This window comes from Nyctereutes procyonoides, unplaced genomic scaffold (assembly GCF_905146905.1).
Source record: "Nyctereutes procyonoides isolate TBG_1078 unplaced genomic scaffold, NYPRO_anot_genome, whole genome shotgun sequence".
NCBI classification, from domain to species: Eukaryota; Metazoa; Chordata; class Mammalia; order Carnivora; family Canidae; genus Nyctereutes; species Nyctereutes procyonoides.
The window spans coordinates 11,026,018-11,050,529 of NW_026575041.1; the positions used below are offsets into that span (position 1 = coordinate 11,026,018).

The following is a 24,512-nucleotide window of genomic DNA, read 5'->3' on the forward strand; positions in this document are numbered from 1 at the left end:
AAAGATTATTTAATCTAGTCCCTTATTTTACAGAGGAGAAATCTATGATGCAAAATGTTAAACGACTTGTCCAAGGTTAGCCAATTAGAGAATAAACAAATTCAGGTGCCCAAATTCAGAGCACATTCCACTTCATGCTGAAGGACATTAGTGTACTAAAAGCTTATTTGCTTTTACTTACTTTGATGACATATTATACTTCACATGTGAGCAACAGGAAATGTTTATTTATATACAAGTACATGAGAAAGCAATTTCCATTCATCTTTTTAAAAAATTTTTACAAATAAAAAGTTATTAATACATTCATCCTTTGCACACAAAATACATTCTTTTTAGTTTTACTCTCAGTATGAATTTTGCTTAATAAAAACAAGACAATGGACAGATGGTTTGGCGATTTGACAATCTTTTTTCAAGATGGAAAATCCAAACTTTAAAGACAGTCAATATGTAAAGGAAAGTAGATATTAAAAGTGCTCCTTCATTGAATCCTAGAAGATTGAATGAGTACTCCCTTTCTAACGTGGTTTGTAGCTTAAATCCCTTAAAACAATGCAGAGGATTTTAGAAGTTCTCTATGCATTGACAACTCAATTTCTACAAGACTGAAATAGTCTTCATGAAATTGATTATTATATATAAATGGTAGGCTCATAGAAAGATTCCTATGGACATATTGGGAAGTTAGCCATTTTTCAGAGGTCTCCTAACTGACCAATTGACCTAAGATTGTAAGTTGTAACATCCAGGTGGCATTTTTAAGAGGTTTTGCTTAAGTGAACACAAATGACTTGATTTGTTGGACTAATCACTTTCAAGAAAGATGTGAAAATATACATCCACAGAGAAAACTTGTACACAATGTCCATAGCAGCATTATTTATAACAATCCCCAAATGGAAACAACCCAGATGTTCATCAACTGATGAATGGACAATTGTGGAATATACATACAATGGAATATTATTTAGCCATAAAAAGAATGTATTGATTCATGATACAACATAAAACTTGAAAACATTATGCTAAGTGAAAGAAGTCAGACACAAAAAAACCCACATATTGTATAATTATATGAAATGTTCAAGATAGGCAAATCCAGAGAAACAGAAAGCAGGTTAGTGGTTATCAGATGCTGGGGGAGGAGGGTGGAGAAGTGATTGCTAATGAGTACGGTTTCTCTTTGGGATACTGAAAATGTTCTAGACTTAGATAGTGGTGAGTGTTGTACAACTTTGTGAATATACGAAAAACACCAAATGGAACACTTTAAAGGGGTGAATTAATTCCAAAAAGAGGGCTACAACTTCATTAAAAAAAAAAAAAAAGATTTTAATGAAGTTCCTGTTCCCTATCCCTCCTATTTAATGTTGATTGAAGTTTTTATACAATCACCTTTCTATAGAATGTTTTCAGCTAAGTGCACTCAGGTCATTATGGGCTTATATTTCTAACAGGCTTTTTATTGAACAAACAAAATACATGAACATATAGGACAATACATTGTACTGTTATTTTCTGCATATTAACATTTAAAACTAAGTATTACGCCTGTGCTGAAGCAGATGGTTAGATTTTTATATACTGGTGTGTTCAGATATTACTGAGAGCCTATGCTTAAAACCAGCCAAATATTAATAACTGAGTTCATAAGATTTGATGAATAACATGTTTGTTAAAACTATGTGTATGTTAAAGATCCATGTTTTAAAGGAAAGAGATAGGAAAAGGGGGGAAGTCAGGGGTTCTCTAAGTCTTCATAAAACAGCTTCTCTAAATATTTTAACTAGCTGCTGAGAAGAACTCCAGAATGATATATTTTGCATTTCATTTCATCCCTACACTAAAAGTCATGCATTAAAGTATAGTAATAATATATGTGGGGCATAACTTTTTCCCTTTAGGTGATCAAAAAATGTCTTCTTAACCCATTATTATTTGAAATTTGAAACAGAGTTTTGGAGGGGTGTGTGTGTGAGAGTGTGTGTTGCTGAAAACAACTTACACACTTACATTTATGTAAGTGTATTTACATAAATACATTTATATGGCTCCCTTACATATCAAAGGAGCTCCAACCATCTGGTATGTCTAGAACACTTCAGTGAGCAGAAATTAGAAGCCAGCGTTCCAGTCATTTGAAATTTTCAACAAAGGGACATGAAAGCCCCAACACATCTTAAAGGGATAAGAAGATTAATTTTTTTAAAATAAATCAATTGACATTCATTGTCAAATAGCCTACAAGAAAGTTCCAGTAGCATTCTGCAGTTGTATAGGATGAGAGAGTATTTCTAATGATTACATTCCAGAAAGCAATATGTTTAGCAGCTGTTTTTCAGAGGGCTTATCAAGTTTTGCTATTGTTATTTAATCCAGGCATAACTATGTAACTTTAAACAAAACTGTGGACCATTCAACTAACTAGTGATAAATTATCCTAACAGACCAGATTCTTTCATTATTCTCTACATAAACTTTTGCTTTATTAGGCATTGGGTACTCCAATTTTTATTTCAGAATACAGTGTACATGTAGAAAGGGACAGAAACCCTGCAAAATTTGGGTGTTGGTTATTATGTCCATCAAGTATATGTCATCTATGAAATGAAATTCTAAAAACAGGTGACAAAACTAGGTTTCATGACTCCATTTTTGTCAAAAGGAGAAAACAAAAGCCATAACCAGATTACTTCAGAATCACACTGTGTTATCAAGTACATAAGGAAGAAAAATACATGGATAATTGATGAGTTAATCAACCGTAAGATTATGATCTGTATCTGATATTAGTAAGAAACTAAGAGTTTATAAATACCTAGTCTGACATTCCCCAAGAGAATAATGATTATGACCTTAATGAGCTTTTTCTGAATGTCATTAAGGGCAATAATAAATGGCAAACATGGTCCCTTAAAAAGAAGATAAGATCAACCCATTTTTCTTCTTGTGGAGAATGGGCCCAAGAAGAAAGAGGTTCAAATAGCACTGTGAGGTATTTCAGTAATAAGTTAAGTTTCCTGATAATGAGTTTGCAACCCTGGAATTGCCTATTGGGAAAGAGTGCAAGAATACCTTTCCTGAAGTATGTAAAGAAATAAAGAGACTCTTGGGTAACAGTAATGCCCAAAGGCAGAAAGATGGATCAAATAAGTGACTTCCTTTTAAGGCCCTTTCAGAAATGGTGCTCTTTGAAGTTGAGAAGTGTTCTTTGTTTTGTCCTAAAAATCTATACTTTTATCAGACCATCCAAAATCTGCCCTTAATTAAGAAGAAAAGAACTAATATTTGAGTGCATACTGTTTACTGAGCACTGTCCTAACTTTTGATTTATCTTAACTAATTTTCACAATAATCCTGACAGGTATTATGAGTCTATCTCTCACAGATAAGGAAACTGATGCTCAAGAGATTATGCTTTGCATAAAGTTACAGCTAATTCATGGCAGTACTAGGACTCCTCATACCTAACCTGGTGTTCCCCCTTTCCCCCTTCTACACATCTCCGTCATCACTCCCTGAAATGTTAAAGTTAACAACCCAACAAGGATTCCCTTAGGAACTAGAACACAACATCTCCAGAAATTCTGCTCTAATTCAGTGGGAAAGTAAAAATTTGTCTCATGTACCAAGTAAGCCAATTAAAGAGATGGCTAGCTTTTGTGCCCTGACCTCTAATTTAAAGGAGTCAAAGAAACTTTACCCAAACTGAAGTGTTTCTCACCATATTGATGCAAGACCAATGACTTTATAAAGAATAATGAAAAGCCATCTATCAGCCTAACAGGGATGCAAGTTATTTTGCAGATGGGATTATTTGGTCATGGACTTTATTAGTAAATGTTGCTTATAGTTATCTCTGATTTTTGACAATCCATGTTTTGTTACTTTTTCTACATAAAGAATTTAGGCTTGGTTCTATTAAAATAATTTGCAGATCATGTTTTTTCAAGAGAATCAAGCCAACTAACCAAGTCATTTGAGGCTGTGCCAAAATAGGTCATAGGATCTGCTTTATGTCATTAACACACACCAGCCCATCCCTAATGGAAGCTGCAAAACTTCATGTTGGCATATTCATGGGATCTATAACTGAAGATTCTGTTCTGCTAAAAATGCCTGGTCTGAAATCCTAGGTACTGATTATTCACTAAACTGAGCATGGCCTATGTTTGGCAAGTGACAAGAACATGATTTCTATGATTTCACATAACTTCTATTAAAACAATACCTTTTCTTCTTTTTAACTCAAGAACCAGTTTGTGATTTCAACTGAACATCAGTGAATGGATTGACAAAGCAATCCCAGCCTAGGGCACAATGACAAGCCAGCCTCTTAGCCAAACAACATGTAACCAACTCCTTCCAGGAGGGTTGGCAAATAGCAAAGCCTTTAAAAAAAAATCATTAGCTGTGAGTCAATAGATACTTAACTGTTATGAGAGGCAAAGTGCTACAACATAAGTTAATAGGTCATCTAGTCCAACCTCCAACCAATGTTGAGATCCTTTCCCACATCATCTAGCATCTGCTTGACAGATACTATTATCTAAGCAGACCCTTCCATGGTGACTCATCTTTTGAGAAAGTTCTCCCTGACATACAGCCCAAATCTGTGGCCTTATGGTATTTATAATCAGTGGGCACTCCACTGCTTTGACCAGAGACTTGCTCTAATCCACTAGTTGTATTCCTGTCTCTTTCCTAAGCTAACTTCTTCAAACATTCTTCGAGTGCCATAAATTTTAAATTCCTTCATCATCTTTGTTATGCTTCAGTTTGTTTTTAATTTTAAAGTATAGCTCCCAAAAATGACTGTAACATTCCAACATCATAGACTTAGGAAAGAAGATGAAGTGTCATTTCTCTGGTTCTAAGATTACTATATTAATTGTTTGAAGGGATGATAACTTCTTAATTCAGTATGCCTTCTACCTAGTGTAATGAACGTAAGGGAAGGCAGCTTTCCTTTTAAACACAAATGTACTCGTGGGACAGAAATGAAATTTGAAAAGAAAGAAAAGCAAACACATCCCCCTCTTATCCCAAAATTAGTGCTCAACCAGATTGCTTATGTGGAGTGCTGTTTGTCTGAACAATGAGAGACACATCTTTTCACTGTTTTTGAATTTCAATTTAAGTCTCAAAAGTATTATGATGGCATTAAAATGCATCTGTCAGGACCATGGTTGAGGAAAAGTACATAAACAGTTCCAGTTTAAAAAAAAAAATCTAGAGAAAACAATGGGCAAACCCTAGAAGAGCTCTTCCAGAGGCTAGTAAGAGTATTCTGTAAAATACGAATGGCCATAAAATGTAGCATTCTGCAGGATTAAGAAAAAGAAAGTGTCTATCTTAAGAGCCATTGGTTTGATATATGGGATGAAAAAAAATGGAAGTTTTTTTCTGGTTATAAGATGATATCTTATGTGGCTTCGTTTATAAAAAAGATGTTTTCACTTTAGTCAGAAGAGCAATTCAAAATCACTTGCAACTGATATCTTTTCAAAATGATTCATTAACTGAAATTTGATGCTGAATCTGGAAGAATTATATGTAATAGTGAAGGAGATAAAAGACAAATCATTGACCTAACACTAGAAGTCACCAGTGTCCTCTAAAGGTATATATTCATGAATAGAATCCAGTCCTCTGTTAATTTCTGCCTCCCCTCTCCAACAAATCTAATTGCTTAAAATAATCCTAATCCAAATATATTATTTTGGCTAGTGATTTTTATCTTTCTTTCAGAAATTGACACATTGCCAAATCAATTCATTTGACTTTCATTTCTACTTACACTCTTGCCACTTTACTCAGGAAGAGATAGCAACATGACATGAGTAGAAAAGGTAGGGAAAAAGAAAGGTCAGGAAAGCTAATTGCCTAATCTAATCTGCAGAAAGGATAATTGGCCCTGCATAATCAAAATTAAATGTTAATTCAATAGAAATAATAAAAGCATGTAAAGAAATAAAAAGCCTCATATAGGTAAAGGAAAAAGCACAAAATCCACTCAGGATACAGTCTACACAAAGCCATAATAAAATATTAATATCAGCGAGCTATATGATTTCACAGAATCTCCCAAATCTTTGACATGAATATCATGTGTTTTCACTGGAAATTGAAAAAAGTTTTGCCATATAAGTGCCAATTTTATTTATTGGGGAGAGACAAAGAGTGAGAGAGAACAAGCAGGAGGAGCAGCAGAGGGAGAGGGAGAAGCAGACTCCCCACTGAGCAGGGAGACTGATGTGGGGCTTGATCCCAGGATCCTGACCCGAAGGCAGATGCGCAACTGGCTGAGCCATTCAGGTGCCCCATAGTAACTTTATTACACCAAAAATGGAAGCAGACATGGACTCTGATAGTGTGAGGCACATTAAGCCAAATTGAATTATGAGAGAGCAACTCTCTTTTTCATCCACCATTAATAAATGAGAATTCATTTTTATTTAAGAAGGCTCATCTTAGCAAATATTGCCATGACAATAACAACTAGTAAACAAGCCAGTGAGTGTAGCTCCTGGTCTGGGTTAAGATGACCACATTTAATTAGTACCCTTTCTCAAATTCTATTTTAGAAATTTCTACATAACTGGCAAAGCTCCACTTGGCACTAAGTCATTTATTCAACTAACAGTTATTGAGCACCTACAATATTGTCAGGGATTGTTCTCAAACTAGAGATATATCAGTGAACAAGTGTCCACAAGGCCTAATCTGGAATTCACACAACTAAGGTGGGGAGGAAAGCTCTAAAATTCCCATGTATCTCTGCTTATGGACCATGGATGGGGTGACTGACTGTAAATTACAGAAAGGCTGGGGGAGGGGGACAGGGAAGGAAAGGGCCAAGAACAGAACTATTTAATCCCCTTACAATTATGGCCAAGGGTAGACAGAAGCAGCTGAGCCCTAGGGAATATGAATTTCAGAATGCAAGAGTGGTCCTAGAAGTTGTCGTTCTATGACTAAATTTGTCCAATCTAACAAAGTCTAAGTTCACAAAGCAGTTTTACTTTCAACACACTTGCTGCTGTGGAGACAAAGTTGGGTCATCACATGGGATAGTTGGATTTTTGCCCTAAATGAAAGACAGTAAATCTAAATCTATTGACATTTCCTCACAGTTTAAAAAGAGAAGTTCTTCTTCTACCCTCCTTCATCAACTTGTTTTCTTAATAGTTTTATATTTGCTGGCTTAATGGAGAAATGAGGAGGGAAAAACGATTATAAATGATTTTGGTTGGGGTTTATTAAAATGATTTTTCTTTCCTGTAGAAACAGATTCAAAAGAAAAGCAATTCAAACTTCTGGGATCTCTTTCTCTCACCCATAGGACCTGGACAAACAGTGAAGCCAACCAAAAGTATCAATCTCTTATACAATATGTATAATCTGTATACAAGAGATGGGTCACACGAATCTGCTAGAGAAATGCTAGAAATGCTTTATCAATATCATGTCTCTATGTGCCTCAGTTCTTTAAAATTAAATAGCTTTCAAACATCAACACATCAGGACTGAGATTGCCACCATCTACAGCAACAGAATTGCATATCCTACCCTTATTCCATTACTCATCCCTAAGTGATGCCAAGCAGCAAGCTACAGAAACATCTGACACCATGAACAACATACAGGTTTAATTATTTCCTCAATTTGCATTTATATCAGTGAACAAATTGGAAGGCATCAAAGTATGGCACTAAAGAAATTAGTAACACATATTCAGCAGCACATCTTTCATTTTGAGTCTTGTTTTAAAATTGGCTAAGTAAAGGCATATACACCTCCATTTGAATTGGAGATTTGCAGTAACACATCATATAAAGGGTGAGAGGAAAAGAGTAAAGAATGGGGAAACCAGGAAAGAAAGGAAAAGAAAAAGAAACAGGAAAGAATGTATGATCATGAGTCTGAGAGGAACATTATTACATGAAGAAGGGACAAATAACAGCTCCATCTGCTTCCACAAGCAGAATTTTTCTAAGGTAATTGAAGATACAAAAGTGGTTCATGAGACTTTTCATCTGTTGCTTATTGTCACTTATCATACTAAAAACATGTACAAAATTCTAAGCCTTGGTCTGTCCAAGATGGATAGTACCAGGAAGTAAAAGATGTCACCTGCTGTCAAGGACTGTGCTCTGCTTAGAACTCTGCATCGCAGTCCATTAATCCACAGTATTTTGGTCAGATCTGGTCTGTTTACTCATACTACTCATAACGTCTCAGAATTAGTCTTTTATATTAGAATATCACCAACTTTTTTTTTTCATTTTCTAACATTTTCATTTACTTAAAGGGCAGGAAAGATGAGAGAACAGGAGAAGAAAATGATAGAGAATTAGAGGGGACAGAATTTGAGAGGGAAAGTATTTTATTTTCCAACAGATCCACCCTAGAAAAGATAGTAATGAGACTTTGAGAAAGAGTGCCGATTCATGGACTTCCCTTATTATTATTTTTTTTATTTCAATGTAATACATTTAAGGACATCAATATACTAAAATGTTTGGTCTGTGAAAGAGCAGAATCATTAGCACCAAAAGGAGTCATGGAGCTTGTATATATTATTAAACCAATGATTGTTACTGTTGGTCATGGGAAAAAGTTTCATTTCATTTTTACATCCCAAAGTTCTTGAAAGTGCCTGTGGACAAGGGAAATAACACTTTTCAAAGTCTCCATGGAGTCATCAATACGCACCACAGAGGCAGTACTTGGCCTTCCCAGTTTTGGTTTATCTGGTAGACAGGAAAACCAGGGCCCCCAAAAGCCCTAAATAATAGCCCCCACATGCACCCACTGACGTTCAGGAGGGATCCCTACAGTGCAGTTCCCCCTGGACTGTGTTCAGGAATGCGCTTTTACTTGCTTTTTTTTTTTTTTTTTTTTTTTTAAAGAACAAAAGCAACATGCTCTGCAGATCATGGAGCGCCTAGTGCAATTTTCTCCTTGCTCCAACTCCTGACTGCAAAAGGATGAAACCGTTATATGTTCTGCGAATGCTGGCCTGTGGACAAAGCCTTTGGCCTGCCATGCTTTGTAAGCTCTGGATCCCACAGGAATCAGAAGGTCTGAGAGCGGGAGCCACAGTCATCACCAGATCTTCCCAGCAATTCGGAGCCCATCAGGGCAGCTGCTGATTCCTTTTGCTTCTCCTCGCCTCAGCCTTTAGTTGAAATTACAACAAGTCAAGTAGCTGATGCTTTTCCCTTCTCCCGGCAAGGGTGAGGATACATTGTTTACAAGTGTGTTCTGTCTGGCTTCACTGATGAGGCGGCATGCTAAGTCAAGGAAGAGTTTCTCCACATTATCGGATTCCTTGGCTGAGGTCTCCAGGTAATACATGTCCTGAGCCTCTGAGAATTCTTCAGCTCTCTGTTGGGAGACCTCTCTCCTTTCAGCCAGATCAATCTTGTTGCCTAGAACAGGGATAAATCAAAGAAGGAAACATCATTTGAGCGCGGCAGCATCAAAATTCAATTTCATATCTGAAGTCAAATCAAACAGATGGGCAAATAAAGCAAAGCAAATGTGGCTGTGATCACTGGAATGTTTATTTTAAAATATCAATGCCATTTGTAATGGCAAAGAACTGGACACAATCCAAATGCCCATAAGCCGGGCACTGGCTTCAGTGAAGTATGGTACATCTGCACAATGCAGTTATTTGCCACTGTAAAAAGCAATGAGGAAGGTCTCCATATACTGCCATGGAATGAGACACGAGGATATACTGGTAAACAAATAAAGCAAAGTAGAAAAAAAAGGTATATAACATACAACTAAGAAAAAGGGATAAAAAATACATAGATGCATGCTCACAAACTTATTTTATTAATGTGAGAATAAGCCAAAATTTTACTTTTAAAGATAATGGTTACCCATGAAAGGAATGAGGTTGAGGAGATAGGGAGGGGTAGAAACTTGATCTTTCTAAATATAATTTGTCTAATCCATTTGATTTCAGAATCTTAGAAATGTTTCACATAATTATACAACTATAACTATATAATGGATACAAAATTAAATTTAAAAAGCAATCCCTACAAATGCAAAGCAAAATGGAACAAATGAACCTGTTTATCATGAAATGGCATAACCACACAGAGGGGAACTATTTCGACTTTAAGATCTAGTATTTTAACCATGTGTCCCCAGTGGTATATACTCTAAGGACAAAAGAACTGAAGGAAAACATCTTGAACTGTTTCAGGGATCATCCGGTCAGTGACAGTGTGAGTATTGTTATTCTGAGGAGGTTCTATGGATATTAGGGCATAAAGCAAATGAGTATTAGTATTAGTATCATTGGGTCTGAGATTTGGGGCATGGGAAAAAGGAAAGAGAGAACGATTAATGAGGTTAACTAAATTTTTTACACTCCTGAATTATAAATGGAGTATCAGTGTGAATAATACATGGTGGATTTTATCTTTAAGATTTTTTTCTACCTCTATTCCCCTGGAAACCTGACAAAAGTGGTATGTCAACTGTGTTGCCCAGCAACAGAGCTTATAGAAGTGACCCCTGACTGATAAAGTCCATCTGACCTAGGAATTCAGTGTATGAATTATAAATATCTAGTGGAAAGTCAGAACTTTGGGCTTCCCTGAGTATGGTGGCTCTTCACTTGGAAAGACCCTGAAAGTTAGGTCTGTGGAGTTGTTACAAGAGAGACTGGTTCCTATTAAGGCTTCTAGGCCAAGGCAGGTCCATCACATGCCTGACATAAGCCTTTCTCTTCACACATGAACTGTTCCAGGGGGTCCTGGACCACTATATGGACTGCTATTGAGGATTACTTCCACTGAGACGGAATGTCTGATGCTGACCTGCTATTAAGCCGAATTTTCTGTCCTGTATCCTTCTTAGTGAATATCATGCCAAGTGTGGCCTATTGTAGTCTTGTGAGTCAAAGTGTTTGGTGGAGCCTAATAGAACCCCCTGTGGGCACTACAGAATTCACCACACACACACACGCACACACACACACGTTCTGTAACTGCAATGCTAAAAGCAATGACCACTCACTAGTAAGGAAGATTCCTATCACCTTGGTTGTGGCCTCTAAATATAACTTCCCATTAATAATAAACAGCGCTTCTTCTTTCTTTTTTCTTTCTTTCTTCTTTCTTTTCTTTCTTTTTTTTTAATAAACAGCACTTCTTAAAGAGATGGCTAATTCCTGGTCTGGGGCATGAAATGCACAAATTGTGCCTGGAACACTTAAACCAGAAAGCAAGTGAGGTCAGTGTCAAAAGGTCATATCTACAGGACTCAGGAGACCATTTGAAGCAGCTCCTCTCTCAGAGTTGGAACAATTGGACTATCAATCATAACAATTGCAAGGGCCTAGAATATACTGAATATATCTAAATTAAAATAATATTCAAAATGTAAACAAATTTTAGTTGTTACTGGAAGATACTAGGGAAACAACTCATTATTTTAAAATGTGGAAAAAATTCTTAAAAGATAGTCAAGGATCTTTCTTGGCTATTCTATAAGACCTGTACCTCAGAATATCAACTAGGAAGCATATTTGCTAAAAAGGAAAACAAAAGAACTGAATCTGACCAGGCCTCTAAACTTACCTACAAATCTGCAAGAAATACAGGTGATGGAAGAACCTGTCAAGTGACACTACAGTGGTGAAATAACAAAATTCAGACTTGAAAACTCTGAAGGATAAACAAATGCTTTAACAAATTCCAAAGGAGAAAAAATGGAGGGATAACCTACAGGTAAAAGGAGAATTCAAAGACACAAAAATCAATTAGAACATACAAGCTTTATTTGGATCTTTGATTTGAACAAATTTTTAAGAAATGTATGAGTCAATCTAGGAAATCTGAACATTGTCTAAATTTTTGATGCTATTAAAGAACATTTTTTAGGTCTGAAAAGGGGTTTGTGGTAGGTTCTCTTCTTTAAAAATCTTCCTTTAAAGATATACATTGAAATACTGAAAGATAATATAACATCTGAGATTTGCTTCAAAATAATCTGAAGGCAAGGGGAAACAGCATAGAAAGGAAACAGATAAAATAAGATTGGCCGTGAGTTGATAATCACTGAAGCTGGGAGATGTGTACATGAGGGTTGGTTATACCACTTTTTCTACTTTTGCTTATGTTTGAAATTTTCCATAATAAAAGTTTTTTTTTTAAAACCAGTGCCTCTTTCATACTAAATGGACTAATTATCTCCCACCAAATCTCCATTTAACTTCCTTAGACAGAATCCCAAGGAATAATGCTTTAACTCAAGTTCTCAAGGGCTTTCTGTAGAATAGAAAGAAGCCCAAATTCTGAGATGGGTGTTTCAAGTGCTTCATGACAAACATTCTCCAGTGTGCAAGAGGGTTCTCAGGAATGGACACAGAGCGCTAGCTCACAGAGGGGCACTTAACTCAGCAGTCTGAAGGAAAAGTCCAGCAATTTGTTACAAAGCAGCACATTACAGTTGGACAAATACAAGGCTTGGAGTCGATCTTACATGCCGTGTAACCTTGGGTAAAGAACTTCACCTCTCTGAACCATGATTTCCTCATATGTAAATTAAGAATTATTACACATAAATTTCCTAATATGATTCCTGGCACAGGTGTGCTAGCTATAATGCTTACTGTAAGTGTTTACTTACCTTATTGTTAACCATAATTTCTGACTTAACAATGTTTCTGAGATTCTCTACAATGTTTCTGAAATTCCAAAATTCAAGTCTTGCTAGAATTTATAGTAATGTTCCTTTTTAGGAAGAAAACATTTTTTAAAAAGATTTTACTTATTTATTCGTGATAGACAGAGAGAGAGAGGCAGAGACAAAGGCAGAGGCAGAGGGAGAAGCAGGCTCCATGCAGAGAGCCAATGTGGGATTCGATCCCAGGACCCCAGGATCATGTCCTGAGCTAAAAGCAGACACTCAATTGCTGAGCCACGCAGGCGCCCTGGAAGAAAACATTTTAACAGCCATATATTATTAACATTTTTCATCACCACTAGAGGAGTTTATAACAATCCAATCCATGTCACTGCAATTCCACTGTTAATGGTTATGTATTTGTAACCACAGAAAATCATGGGTTGTTTTCTGCTTTTCCCCTTTACTAAACAGAGGTTCTATCCTCCCACAAAATGAAACAAACTGCAGAATTTCCCTTAGTGGATTCTTTCTGAAATTAGAACTTTTCAAGTCAGCATGAATATAAGAGGAGGAAAAAAAATCTTTTTTTTTAGACAATAAGCAATTGCTTCACGAATAAATTCTTTATCAACTAAAGAGATATGCTGTACCTCTAGACCAGCAGTTTCCATGATTTTGTAACTAGATTTATTTCTTTTTGGCAATGTTTAGCAGCCCACATAACTTTCATGGTAGTCCACCTTCTTCCCTAGAGCCTCCATTGACAGAAAAATCAATCAGCAATATTTTCTACTTTACTCTTCTAAACCATCAACTTGGGATAGGACCTACTTCATTTTCTCTTTCTCTCTTCAATTTCAGAAGAACTGAATGTTGACTGCATGAATTATATAGCTGTACACTATATTATTGGAAGGTACCAAGGCACAAGCATTATGTGATTATAAATTCTCTGGTGGCCACAAATCAATTTCCCCCCTCATTAGTCCTTACTTACCCACTAGCACAGTGATGACCTTGTTGCTGGCATATTGTTCTATCTCCCGCAGCCACTCAGGAAGGCAACGGAAGGATTCCTCGCAGGTTATGTCATAGGTGAGGATCAAGGCATTGGCGCTTCGGTAATAACTCTGGGTAATGGACCGAAATCTCTCTTGACCTGCTGTGTCCCAGATCTGAAGCTATAAAGGCATAAGAGAAAGATCAGGTTGGAAAAGCAGAAAAGAAAGTATTGCCTTGCTTTAGTTTAGAAATGGAAACACTTCACTCAATTTCATGGTTATTTTCTGCCCTAAGAAACAAACAACAACAAAAACACTTTTTTTTTGTTGTTGTTTAATGTGGTAGGTGTATCTGGTTAGGGAGAGGGGATTGCTTTGTTTTGGGTTTTTTTTTTCTTTATTATATTACCTAAGAATCTCTTTTATTCTTTAAAAAAAACTTACTGAGCATTTATTATACATCAAGCTCTAAGCATTTTACATATAACATAATCAATGAAGTAGGTACTATTACTATATCCATTTCTCATGTGAGGAAACTGAAGCACAGAGTGATTAATCAAGTTGCTCAGTGTCTCACAGCCAATATGTCCCAGAGTCAATTTTACCAGGCACTCAAGTCCCAAAGTTCAGGCTCTTAAATACAATGACGTATTACAAACGTCAGGATACAGAGCAAGCTGTCATTCTGTGATTGCTGGCATTTTAGACAGCAAGTGGAGCAGGAGAACATCCAACCTCAACCACCTTTTCCAGTTCAGAATTCAAATGAATCTATTAATATACTATCTTTGTTAATGAAAACAGGAACAATGCCATGGCAAATAAATAATAATAAATAATAATAAAGAAAATAATCTCCCTCTACCACTTTTAAGCTCTAAGACTTTGGGCAAGTCACTTAATCTTTGGGCTTCAGTGGTTTCATGAAGAGGTTAGTAATAGGGCAGCCCCAGTGGCGCAGTGGTTTAGCGCCGCCTGCAGCCCGGGGTTTGATTCTGGGGACCCTGGATCAAGTCCCACGTCAGGCTCCCTGCACGGAGCCTGCTTCTCCTTCTGCCTGTGCCTCTGCCTCTCTCTCTCTCTCTGTCTCTATGAATAAATAAATAAAATCTTTAAAAAAAAAAAAAGAGGTTAGTAATATGCAAGCCTACTGAAAGTTCACATTTTCTGAAGTCATCTACCACTACTAAGACCTAGTAACTGATGGTTCTAATAATAAAGAAGAAAATAAAAAACACTTCTCCCTTCTCCCCAGATTTTCTTGCACAGAGTAGAAGACTGCAAAGAGAGCCATTCTCTAGAGACTCCTGAGTACAGAACAATGCAGAAGGCCTTGAGAAATAACATCAACAATAGTAAGAATATTCCCTTCTAACTGCATAAAATTCATGTCACAAAATGCACTCCCCTCCTTTAAGAGAACATCATTTCCTCAAGGGACACAAACTTTCTGAAACGTTCAGATTACGCCAGGCTCCCCATCTCCACCTCCCAGCGCCACATATTTTCTTCTTCCACCCACCCTATAATTCTCCCTTATGGCACATGACACCCTTGAAACACTTACTTGTAATGATGTTTGCTAATTGTCTTCACTAAACTGAAAGCTTCATGAAGGGGAAGTGGTCCATTTTACTCAAAGAATCCCCCATGCCAAATAAAGTGCCTGCCTGGCAAATGGTTGATGTTCAAATATTTATTGCGGGTCTCAATTAATCTTTATAGCAGCTCAGGAAAGTAGGTGAGGTAAGGCCTCCCCTCCATCTCCTAACTGGTTACACACAAATCTGGGACTCAGACTCCAGGCCTTCTTATTCCCAGTTGAGGACATACCCCACCATCATGCTGCCTTTGCCCCCAAAGAGTGATTTTAATATACATTGGCATCCAAAGAGGATGAGTTAGTTGGTGTCACCCTCTGTTCATATCAGTTTAGCTGAGAAGACTAATGAGGGACCAGTGGTCCCTGTCCCCAAACAGTGGCACAAAGCTCTCCTTTGATCTGAAGTTGCAGCTGCTCTTTATGATGTACATGAAAGTCTGTGTGTGCTGAAGGCGACCATACAGATGTTATGGCTTTTGCTGGGACAAAAGCTATTTCTCTGCTCTGCTTTAAACCTAGGGACATGGTTCCCCTCTGCCAGGATGTGTCTTAGAACAACAGACTATTGTTTTAACACCACAATGAGCCTTGAAAAACACTTGTCATTGAATTTAATACTGTCAATCATTAGAAATCACTATGTTCTCATGATTGGCACATCTTGAGAGCAGCTTTGAGAGTTAAAACCACTGAAATATTTCCTAGAACGCTGACTGAATGGCCTTGCCAAAATGTAGGCTGCCTACATAGGCCTGTTCTCATAGGGGGCTGCCTATGTCTAGCCTCGGAGTTGATTCTTAAGAATATCCATATTCCACTGCCTTTATCATTTAATTAGGTTTTACTATTTTCTATGCAACTCATTCGCTCCTTTTCAGCATTTATATGCCATTAATATATGCAGAGTGCTGTGCTAGGCACAGGAAGGATACAAAGATGAATACAACACAATTTCTAATCTCAAAGAGTTCACAGGGAGCTTGTCTAAAGGAAGGGCAAACACAGTAAACTGACCATAATAAAACAGGAGATGTTCTTCTATTAAACAGGTGCCAGCAGGAGAGAATCTCTCCTAGTTTTTAATCTCATGCTGGTCAATATGTTCTCAATACTGCAGCCATGGGCTTTCTAACCATCCTCCTCTCCCTCAGGGGGATCCACTGTTCACCTACGCTCTTTGTACCACTGCTTCTCTCTATTGTCTCGCAGTTGCAATAATGCATTGCAGTCACAGGTGTACTTGAGTGCCTCTTTATTAGACAGTCATTTGAGGGCAACTGCTGTCTCTCACTGAATCTTATGCTCCAGGGCCTTCCGAACAGAGTATATGGTACATGGTGGACACATTTGAAAAATGGCTAGCCAAATGAAAAAAGGATGACAGACTCACAAAGAAAGGGCTGATTAATTTTGCTTAAATGATTAGTAGGATATTAAAGAAGGTTTCACACATAAAATGTTTCACGAGTTCCTAGCTGACAACGAGTTCCTAGAAGGCAAGAATGCTTTACCTAACACAGGGCTCAGCATGCACCATCTACTATACCATAATATAGGTATATGGATGAATGAACAGATGGTCAAGTGAGAAAATACATGTGCATATGTTCAAGACATTCTTATCTATGCAATATATAACTGATTACAAAGACAGCCAGCAAATCTTCTATTTATATCATAATTAATCTCCTAAGGTTAAAATGTTGTAGTCTGAGCTTAATGTTTTGCTTGCTTCTCATTTACTTATGACAGACTTTTAAAAAATGGATAGGAGAAAACTCTACAACTTTTTTTTTTAAAGCTGTTCTTTTTTTTTTTTTAAATACTTATTTATTTATTTATGATAGACATATATAGAGAGAGGCAGAGACACACGAGGAGGGAGAAGCAGGCTCCATGCCAGGAGCCCGACGCAGGACTTGATCCCAGGACTCCAGGATCGTGCCCTGGGCCAAAGGCAGGCGCTAAACTGCTGAGCCACCCAGGGATCCCCTACAACTGTTTTAATTGAATTTTCTACTCAAGGTCATTTCAAAATGCAGACCACTTTAAGAGAAGGGCCTCAACTTTGCCTTTAGTGAGTTGGCACTAAGGCTTAATCACCAGAAGAATTTTTCTAAGAGTTTTGATTCTCTGTCTTCAATCCTGGAAGCCATCCTAAAAGGAATGACACTTGGGGCACCTGGGTGGCCCTGGGAAAGAAAGAGAAAGAAGAAAGAAGAAAGAAGAAAGAAAAGAAAGAAAGAAAAGAAAAGAAAAGAAAAGAAAAGAAAAGAAAAAAGAATGAAAGAAAGAAAGAAAGAAAGAAAGAAAGAAAGAAAAGAAAGAAAGAAAGAAAGAAAGAAAGAAAGAAAGAAAGAAAGAAAGAAAGAGTAAGTAAGTAGGGGCTGAGGCCAGGTGATGAGAAGTCAGGAGAGAGAGCTGGGGTGTGGTGCCACCGTGGCAGTCCCCAGGCAGGTGATCCTGCACAAACCACCAGTAGATTCTCTTTCCCACTGACCCTAAGGGACTCTGAGAAAGCCTGCAAACTGCTTGCAAAAAGACACTTAACCATCACAGAGAAGAGGTATTCAGTAAGCATGAAAGAACAAAGACAATAAGACAACAACTGTGTCGTTAGTGAAACTTGGGTAGCTTTGCCCTCTTTCACTGAAAAACTAAAGAAGTTGCTCCTGTGTGTCCACGTCCTAATGAAGACCCCGGATGAATGTGGTTTGAGAGGGTCATTCTAGATCTGGATTCCACATGTATGGCTAGAAAGAAACTCAAGCAAATTAGTTAGGACTAATTAATTTAGGAGATTAACTAATTTACTTTTTAAAGATGGAGGTCCAGAGGCCTAATAGGGTGGCGAGACAGTAACTGTGCCATGGATGGGGAGAGGGGTAAGACACAAACCCTGTTCCTGAGAAGCCTGTGGTTTTGTGGTAGAGTTGGATGTTATGAAAAGATGGATTTTAGCTGAGTGTAATAAGGGCTTAACAATGAGGTTATGGTTTGCAGAAAATGGAATACATGTAATCCCTGAACCTGGGGGATTCAAAGGAGAAAAATAAGCCTGTTCTTTAATAGTGGGGACAATTTCTTATTCACCTCTATTCATTCCCAGGGCCTGGCACATAGTAGGTGCTAACATTTCTGGTCAAACGAATAAACTCACTTATACATGTGTATATGACTAGGAAATCCAAACATCTGGAAGTAAAATGCCTGAAACACTAGTTTACTCAACTCCTAGGGTTGAAGATCACCTCCACTCTGCTGGAACAATAGTTACAAGTGGCTCTTCCTGTCAGTACTTCCTGGATGCACACTCCTGTCTCCTTCCTACTCCCACACCTTAGCTCCTTCTCCCCAGCTTAATGCACTATTTTTCTGAGCATGCTGGTTAGCATTTACATGGATTTCACACCCTGCTTTGTTTTTCAGCGCCCCTAGCTCTCCATTCACTATTGTATTCGGTGTGCTTGTCTCTGCAGAAGGAATCACTTTGAGGAATGGGGCTGGAAGAGACACTGGGAGAGCTTCTGTCCTCCACTCAGAAGCCTCACCCTACACGCTTCTCTATGTATCTCTGAAATGCTGCAAGGGCACCTTGGAGCTTCTCTGCCCTTCCTGAGACATTTGAAGGCAGGAGCGCAGGTACATATGGGAGGAGGATGGAAAAGACATGGATTTAAACTTCAGATCCCTGGGTGTTATGCTATATGTTGGCAAACTGAACTCCAATAAAAAATTTTTTTTAAATAATAAACAAACAAACAAACAAACTTTGGATGCTTCGATTGGGATCTAGCTGGAAATCTGATGCCACAGTTTTCATTGCGCTGCTGGTGCCAGAGTGGAATTTCACTAACTCTGAGAGGCAGGCAGAGCTCTGAGCCAAAGATCAACCTCTCTACCTTCCTCCACGTAACGATGTATTAGGTGCTCAGTAAACACTATTTCCCTTCTCCCGTTACTAGCCATATCATGGTTCTTACAGGTACCAAACTGTCCAGAGACCACAGAGGGGAAGAGAATGATCATGGATTCTTCCTGGACCCCTCATTTAGAATCTCTCCCTTGTTACAAATAGGGGTATGGTGGGAGACACATTAAATCCAATAAGTGATTCATATGACCAAATGACCCATAACGAATGCAGGAATCAGTAGGCTCTTTCACGGGGCCTCCGTTCTTAAGAGGTAGCACTGCTTACTGTCCTAACTCCAGGACTTCCTGAAAAGAAATTTCTTCCTTGTTTATACATCACCTCTGACATGACAGGAGACAGGACCAATTTGCCTTAGACCTTCTCTCTGTCTTCCCATCTAGAAATACAACATCTACAAAGGGAATTTAAGAACTCTGGAAATAAGTCACCATGGCTGAATATATTATTTTCAGTGCAGGTTTCCATTAGATTCAATACATGTTATGAAAAGGCTTTATCCAGGGCTCTTGGGTGGCTGAGTTCGTTAAGCATTAGCCTTCAGCTTGGGTCATGATCCCAGGATCCTGCTTCTCCCTCTGCCTATGTCTCTGCCTCTCTCTCTCGGTCTCTCATGAATAAATAAATAAAATCTTTAAAAAATAATAATAATAAAATAAGATAAATTTTAAAAAAGAAAATACTACTTCCTCGCAGCACAATGAAAGCCTAACTGAACACTTAGCATCTTACCTTTACTTTTTCACCATTAATCTCCACCGTCTTAATCATAAAATCAACTCCAATTGTGGCTCCTTGCCCTGGGGGGAAAAGACCCTAAAGAGGAAATAAGGAAAATAATTAAGCAAACCTTTCAATTAAATGAAATTCTCTCCCCTTCCCACCACCCTCATCACTACCCATCATCAGCTCCTTCCTTTGGCTGAGTTAACTAGAAGAAAAGAGAACTCTGGCTAGTGTCATGAGAGCATTGTTTAATTTAATTTTGTATGTATGCTTTGAGGGGAGGAGGCAGGAGGGAGAAAGTTGGAGAGAGGAATGCTAAAAGAAGAAGAGAGTGAAAAGGGGGACATGAAAGGGGGACATGAAAGGGGGAGCAAGGCAGAGAGGGTGGAGGAAGAGAACTGGGAAGGGACAGGGACCTAATTTCAAAGACTAAAACTCAGACACAGGATGAGATTGAGGAGCACAAAGACGTAGGGATGAGACCAGGTTTGTTGGACAAGGAGCAAAATGGACAGGTGCTCCCAGAGAGGTCAAATCCAGGAAGACTGAAACTGGTTGTGAGTCTAGGACCTGGACAGTCATGGGAGTGGACAACCAACACAGACAAGAACTCACTACCAGAAACCTGAATGAGACAGTGAGGCTTTTGAATTTCCCTCTGCTCTGAGGGTAATAATCAGTTCTCTCCATGCAATGTACCACATATATGGAATTAAATGAAATCAGAGCCCCTGACACTGGGAAGATAAGAGAAGAAAACAGAATCATTCAGGGAAAAAGTAAAGTAGGAGGGCACTAAACCCAAGGTGGAGGTCGGAGGACCTCTGTGTAGCCTCAGGCAATCCAGTTCCCCTCTCTGGGTCTCAAATTCAATGAGTTTGAGGCTGACACAAACATTTCAAAACAAAACAAAACTGTACTTCAAACTGGATGCTCAACTAGAAAGATGGGATTTTAGCAAAACCACATGTACAATGCACGTCATTACTGGTATATAATATTTCCTGCAGGCTTATGGAGGAGCATGGAGGTGGGAAGGAATTCTATAAGGAAAAGTTCTTCACCTAGTTTCTATTGCCTCTTCACTTAGATTCCAGAGTTGCCAGAAACTGAAGCAAAATGGACTTTATTAGCTCTGGCAGCTAAGATTGGGGTATCTTTAATTAAGTCTATTCCCCAACAATAATTAAAGTTTGAACTTAAAAGACTGAGCTTCAAACCCACAGAAAATATTCCATTGCATGTCTGCAAAAAATGTAAATATAAACATTCATAACTGTACTTACAATTATTGAATCAATTTTCCTCTATTTTGGTTTGGCTCAAACACAAGGCTGCCAAGCTTCGAGTTTATCGCTCCAGCTGTTTTGCAGTCTAATAAATGCCAAAAAAATAAAACAAATCCTTCCCAATGTCTCCCCCATCATTTTGTTCCTCAACTCCTCATGCCTCAAAAACAGCTGAATCCAATTCAATTTAACTGCCTGCTAAATAACAAAACTAAACATAATACTGCCTAGGGAATATGACTTTTGAGGGGAGTTAAGGGGCTGGGAGGAGTAAAAAAGTAGAAAAGAAAGGAGTGGTGTGCTTATTGGTAGAAATTAGCATTTAGAAATGTAAGCATTTTTACCTTTAATGACAGTTTATTCTTTTAAAGAGAAAAGCCAGATTCCTATGGTCTCAGAGGTTAGGACACAGAAAATAAAAATTCAGGCTGAGAACTGGGAGACGTGGGTTCTAATCTGAGCCTCACCACTAACATGATGTACAATGCTAAGAAATCATTTCGTCCCTGTAGACCTCAATTTCTCATCTGTATAATGAGAGGAGTAGACTGAATAATCTCTAAGGGATCTTTCAGTAATAAAACAAGGTCAAGGGAACTTTTGATAAAGAGACTAAAAACTCCTCCACGTCTCTGCACACTTCTCTTCCTGCCAAAAGCAGAAAAGATTACTGTTAAGTGGAAGTAAAACCAGGTGGAGTTTCCAGTTAATGCCAGGGTGGCTGACTGAGCCCAGATGTCTGGTGGCTTCTTACTTTTGATTTCACCAGGTCCAGGCTTAATAAAAAGCATAGGTTCTAGTCTGTGTTCACTTACCCTGGGAAAAACCCTGGCATTTCCAAAGGTGACTCTGCCCTAAAGCTGTCTGTGTCATACATTCTGCCTCTCGGGTTTGCACAGAATCACAGACTGTCAATGCTGGAAGTAACCTTGAAGATCAGCAGGCCCCTTGAGTGGGGCAGGAAGCTGGACAGGGGAGTAACTTATCCAGGCTCACAGGATGAGCCAGGGCAGGGCTGGGACCAGGACCCCGGTCTCCACACTCAAGCTGGTGCTCTATCCACAGCACCTGGCTGTCCTAGGCCTTAGCAGTGCTAGTCTCAGCTTTCCTTGCACTTTATGAAAATGCAAGATGTATACATGATAATCCTGAAAAGGATGCCATTCATATTTTTCCAGGGAAAACACAAAAGAAGGTTAACTTCAGAATGATTTCTGTATAAATCATTTTTGTATAATAACAGGCCTATAATCTCTGGCAGTAATTCTCAAAAGGGCAGTCTCAAAGGGAACTTGTACTTGGATCATATAGTAAGGACTCAACCCAGAGGGAACATTCCATTCCATTCATATAGTCCTTCACTGTCCTCATTTCATTCCCATTTAATAGCCTTAAAAACATCAGCATATTCAGTTCTAAACCAAAATGATTCGCTCAGTTGCCTAAGAGGATGTAAGAGAGCATAGAGAGGGAGTTTGGTTGGTTTAATTTGTATTTGAGTTTTTAAAAAATTAAATACTTAGGCTTAGTGTGATGTCCAGATTGTTGACGCTTTTAGATTATTAACTGACTAGTAAAACAGATTATTAATCTGTTTTAATCCAATAATCCATTTTTGAGATTATACACTGAAAGCAAAACCATTTGCTCCTTTCATAAAGGAAGCACACAAAATGTGGGAGGATTGGTGGTGACCCACAGAGCCATACTCCCCTGAGATGGCTGAAAAATGTCTAGCTTAAGCTTTAAAGCTGGTGCACTTTCAAAGGGCACATGAAGAACTGGCAACCAAGAGGCCAGTGCTGCAACCAGTCATCCATTCTCTTCAGGTCACCTAACCCCACGTTAGACCGAGAAACCCAACCCTGAACTTCCAAGTTCTCTTACCTGAGTGAATCGTCGGACTAGGCACGTCTTCCCCACACCAGCATTGCCAATTAAAACAATTTTAAACAGGAAATCATAATCTTCCATACTCATTTACACAGCTGCAAGGCAAACACAGGCGAGAGTGAGATGGGGCCTGGTCAGACTTGCCCACAGAGCTCAAGCTGAGCCAGCCTTGTCACCTCAGGAACAACAGATCTGACTCATTTGGAGAGCAATTTAATGCTCCCCTCTGGTGATTTGCCAGTGAGGGAGAAACACGGGTGTTTGGTCACAGAAGAACTTTACTCCTTCCCAGTCACCTCAAGCCACACAAATGTCCTTTCACCTGGTAACCTTTATTCTTCCAAGTCCTCAGGTCACAGCTCACTCACGTGGTAAGATCTGTTTTCTTTCAGCATGGCAAGAAGATTACAGCCTATATGCAGACACACTGGGGTGCAAGGAAGCAGGAACAAAGGAGAGCCCGTCCAAAGCTTCAAGGTAGTTTATTCGTGTATGATACATGCCTATGGGAAGAATGCCAAGGGACCAGGAGACTGAATGAAGGGGAAGGATCTAGAAAGAAACCTTTCAGTCAGTCCCCTGCAAGTCCTGGGCGTCTTGGGGTCTTAACTGTGGGAGTTCTTGCCATCTTCCCCCTACCACCACCCCACTGCTATACACCTTCTGCCAGCACTTCCCAAGGTGCCTATCTCCTCATTCCTATGAGCTGTGGCATTTGTCACATCCTCTGCCCAGGAGGGCCTCGCTCACACCCTTTTCTGTGCCACCAAGTCAATCTTTTAAAGCCAAATGCAAGCATCTTTTCCTCTGTTGTTTTTTTTTTGAAGATTTTATTTATTTATTTCGAGACAGAAAGAGGCAAGAGAGCACAAGCAGGGAGGAGAGGGAGAAGAGGGAGAGGGAGAAGCTGACCCCACCGAGCAGTGAGCCCGAACTGGGGCTCCATCTCTAGACCCTGGGATCATAACCTGAGCTGAAGGCAGACACTTAACCGACTGAGCCACCAGGTGCCCCTCTCTCTGACTTTTTCACTGCTCTTTCCCGGTAAAGTTAAATAAACATTTTCATCATTCCTCTGTCCTAAAACTTCAAATGTCTGCCTCATCCTTGAGGGAAGGGATCACCTCCTTCGGCTCTAGTTTCCTAGCCCACGCATGGGACAGTTCTATTTAGTAAATGTGTACTCTGCAGAATTAAAGAGTTAATTAATAGGCCTATTGCTCAAGCGTTGGCTTTAGTTGCTTCAGTTGTGCTGAAAAGAATACTACATGCTCTGTCTACTTCAGAGGACAGTTGCAAAGATCTTTTTAAAAACTGTACAAAAGAGCCTTGGTACCCACAAAGCTCTATCCTGGTGAAAACCATTATTATCTATCGAGTACCTACTATAGGACTGT

The 24,512-nt window shown here is 38.7% G+C and overlaps 1 protein-coding gene across 3 annotated transcripts in view; it reads right to left on the reverse strand.

The window, feature by feature from the left end:
• Positions 1 to 207: 207 nt before the first annotated feature.
• RAB30 (RAB30, member RAS oncogene family) overlaps positions 208 to 24,512 on the reverse strand; it is a 131,078-nt gene continuing 106,773 nt past the window's right edge. For all 3 annotated transcript variants that reach the window (XM_055320428.1, XM_055320426.1, XM_055320427.1), the window contains exons 2-5: positions 23,110 to 23,210; positions 19,940 to 20,023; positions 13,664 to 13,847; positions 208 to 9,440 (exon numbers count right to left, since the gene is read on the reverse strand). In XM_055320428.1, the coding sequence (XP_055176403.1) occupies positions 9,190 to 9,440; positions 13,664 to 13,847; positions 19,940 to 20,023; positions 23,110 to 23,202 (612 nt within the window). In that variant the 5' untranslated portion in view covers positions 23,203 to 23,210 and the 3' untranslated portion in view covers positions 208 to 9,189. The remainder of the gene's footprint in view (positions 9,441 to 13,663; positions 13,848 to 19,939; positions 20,024 to 23,109; positions 23,211 to 24,512) is intronic.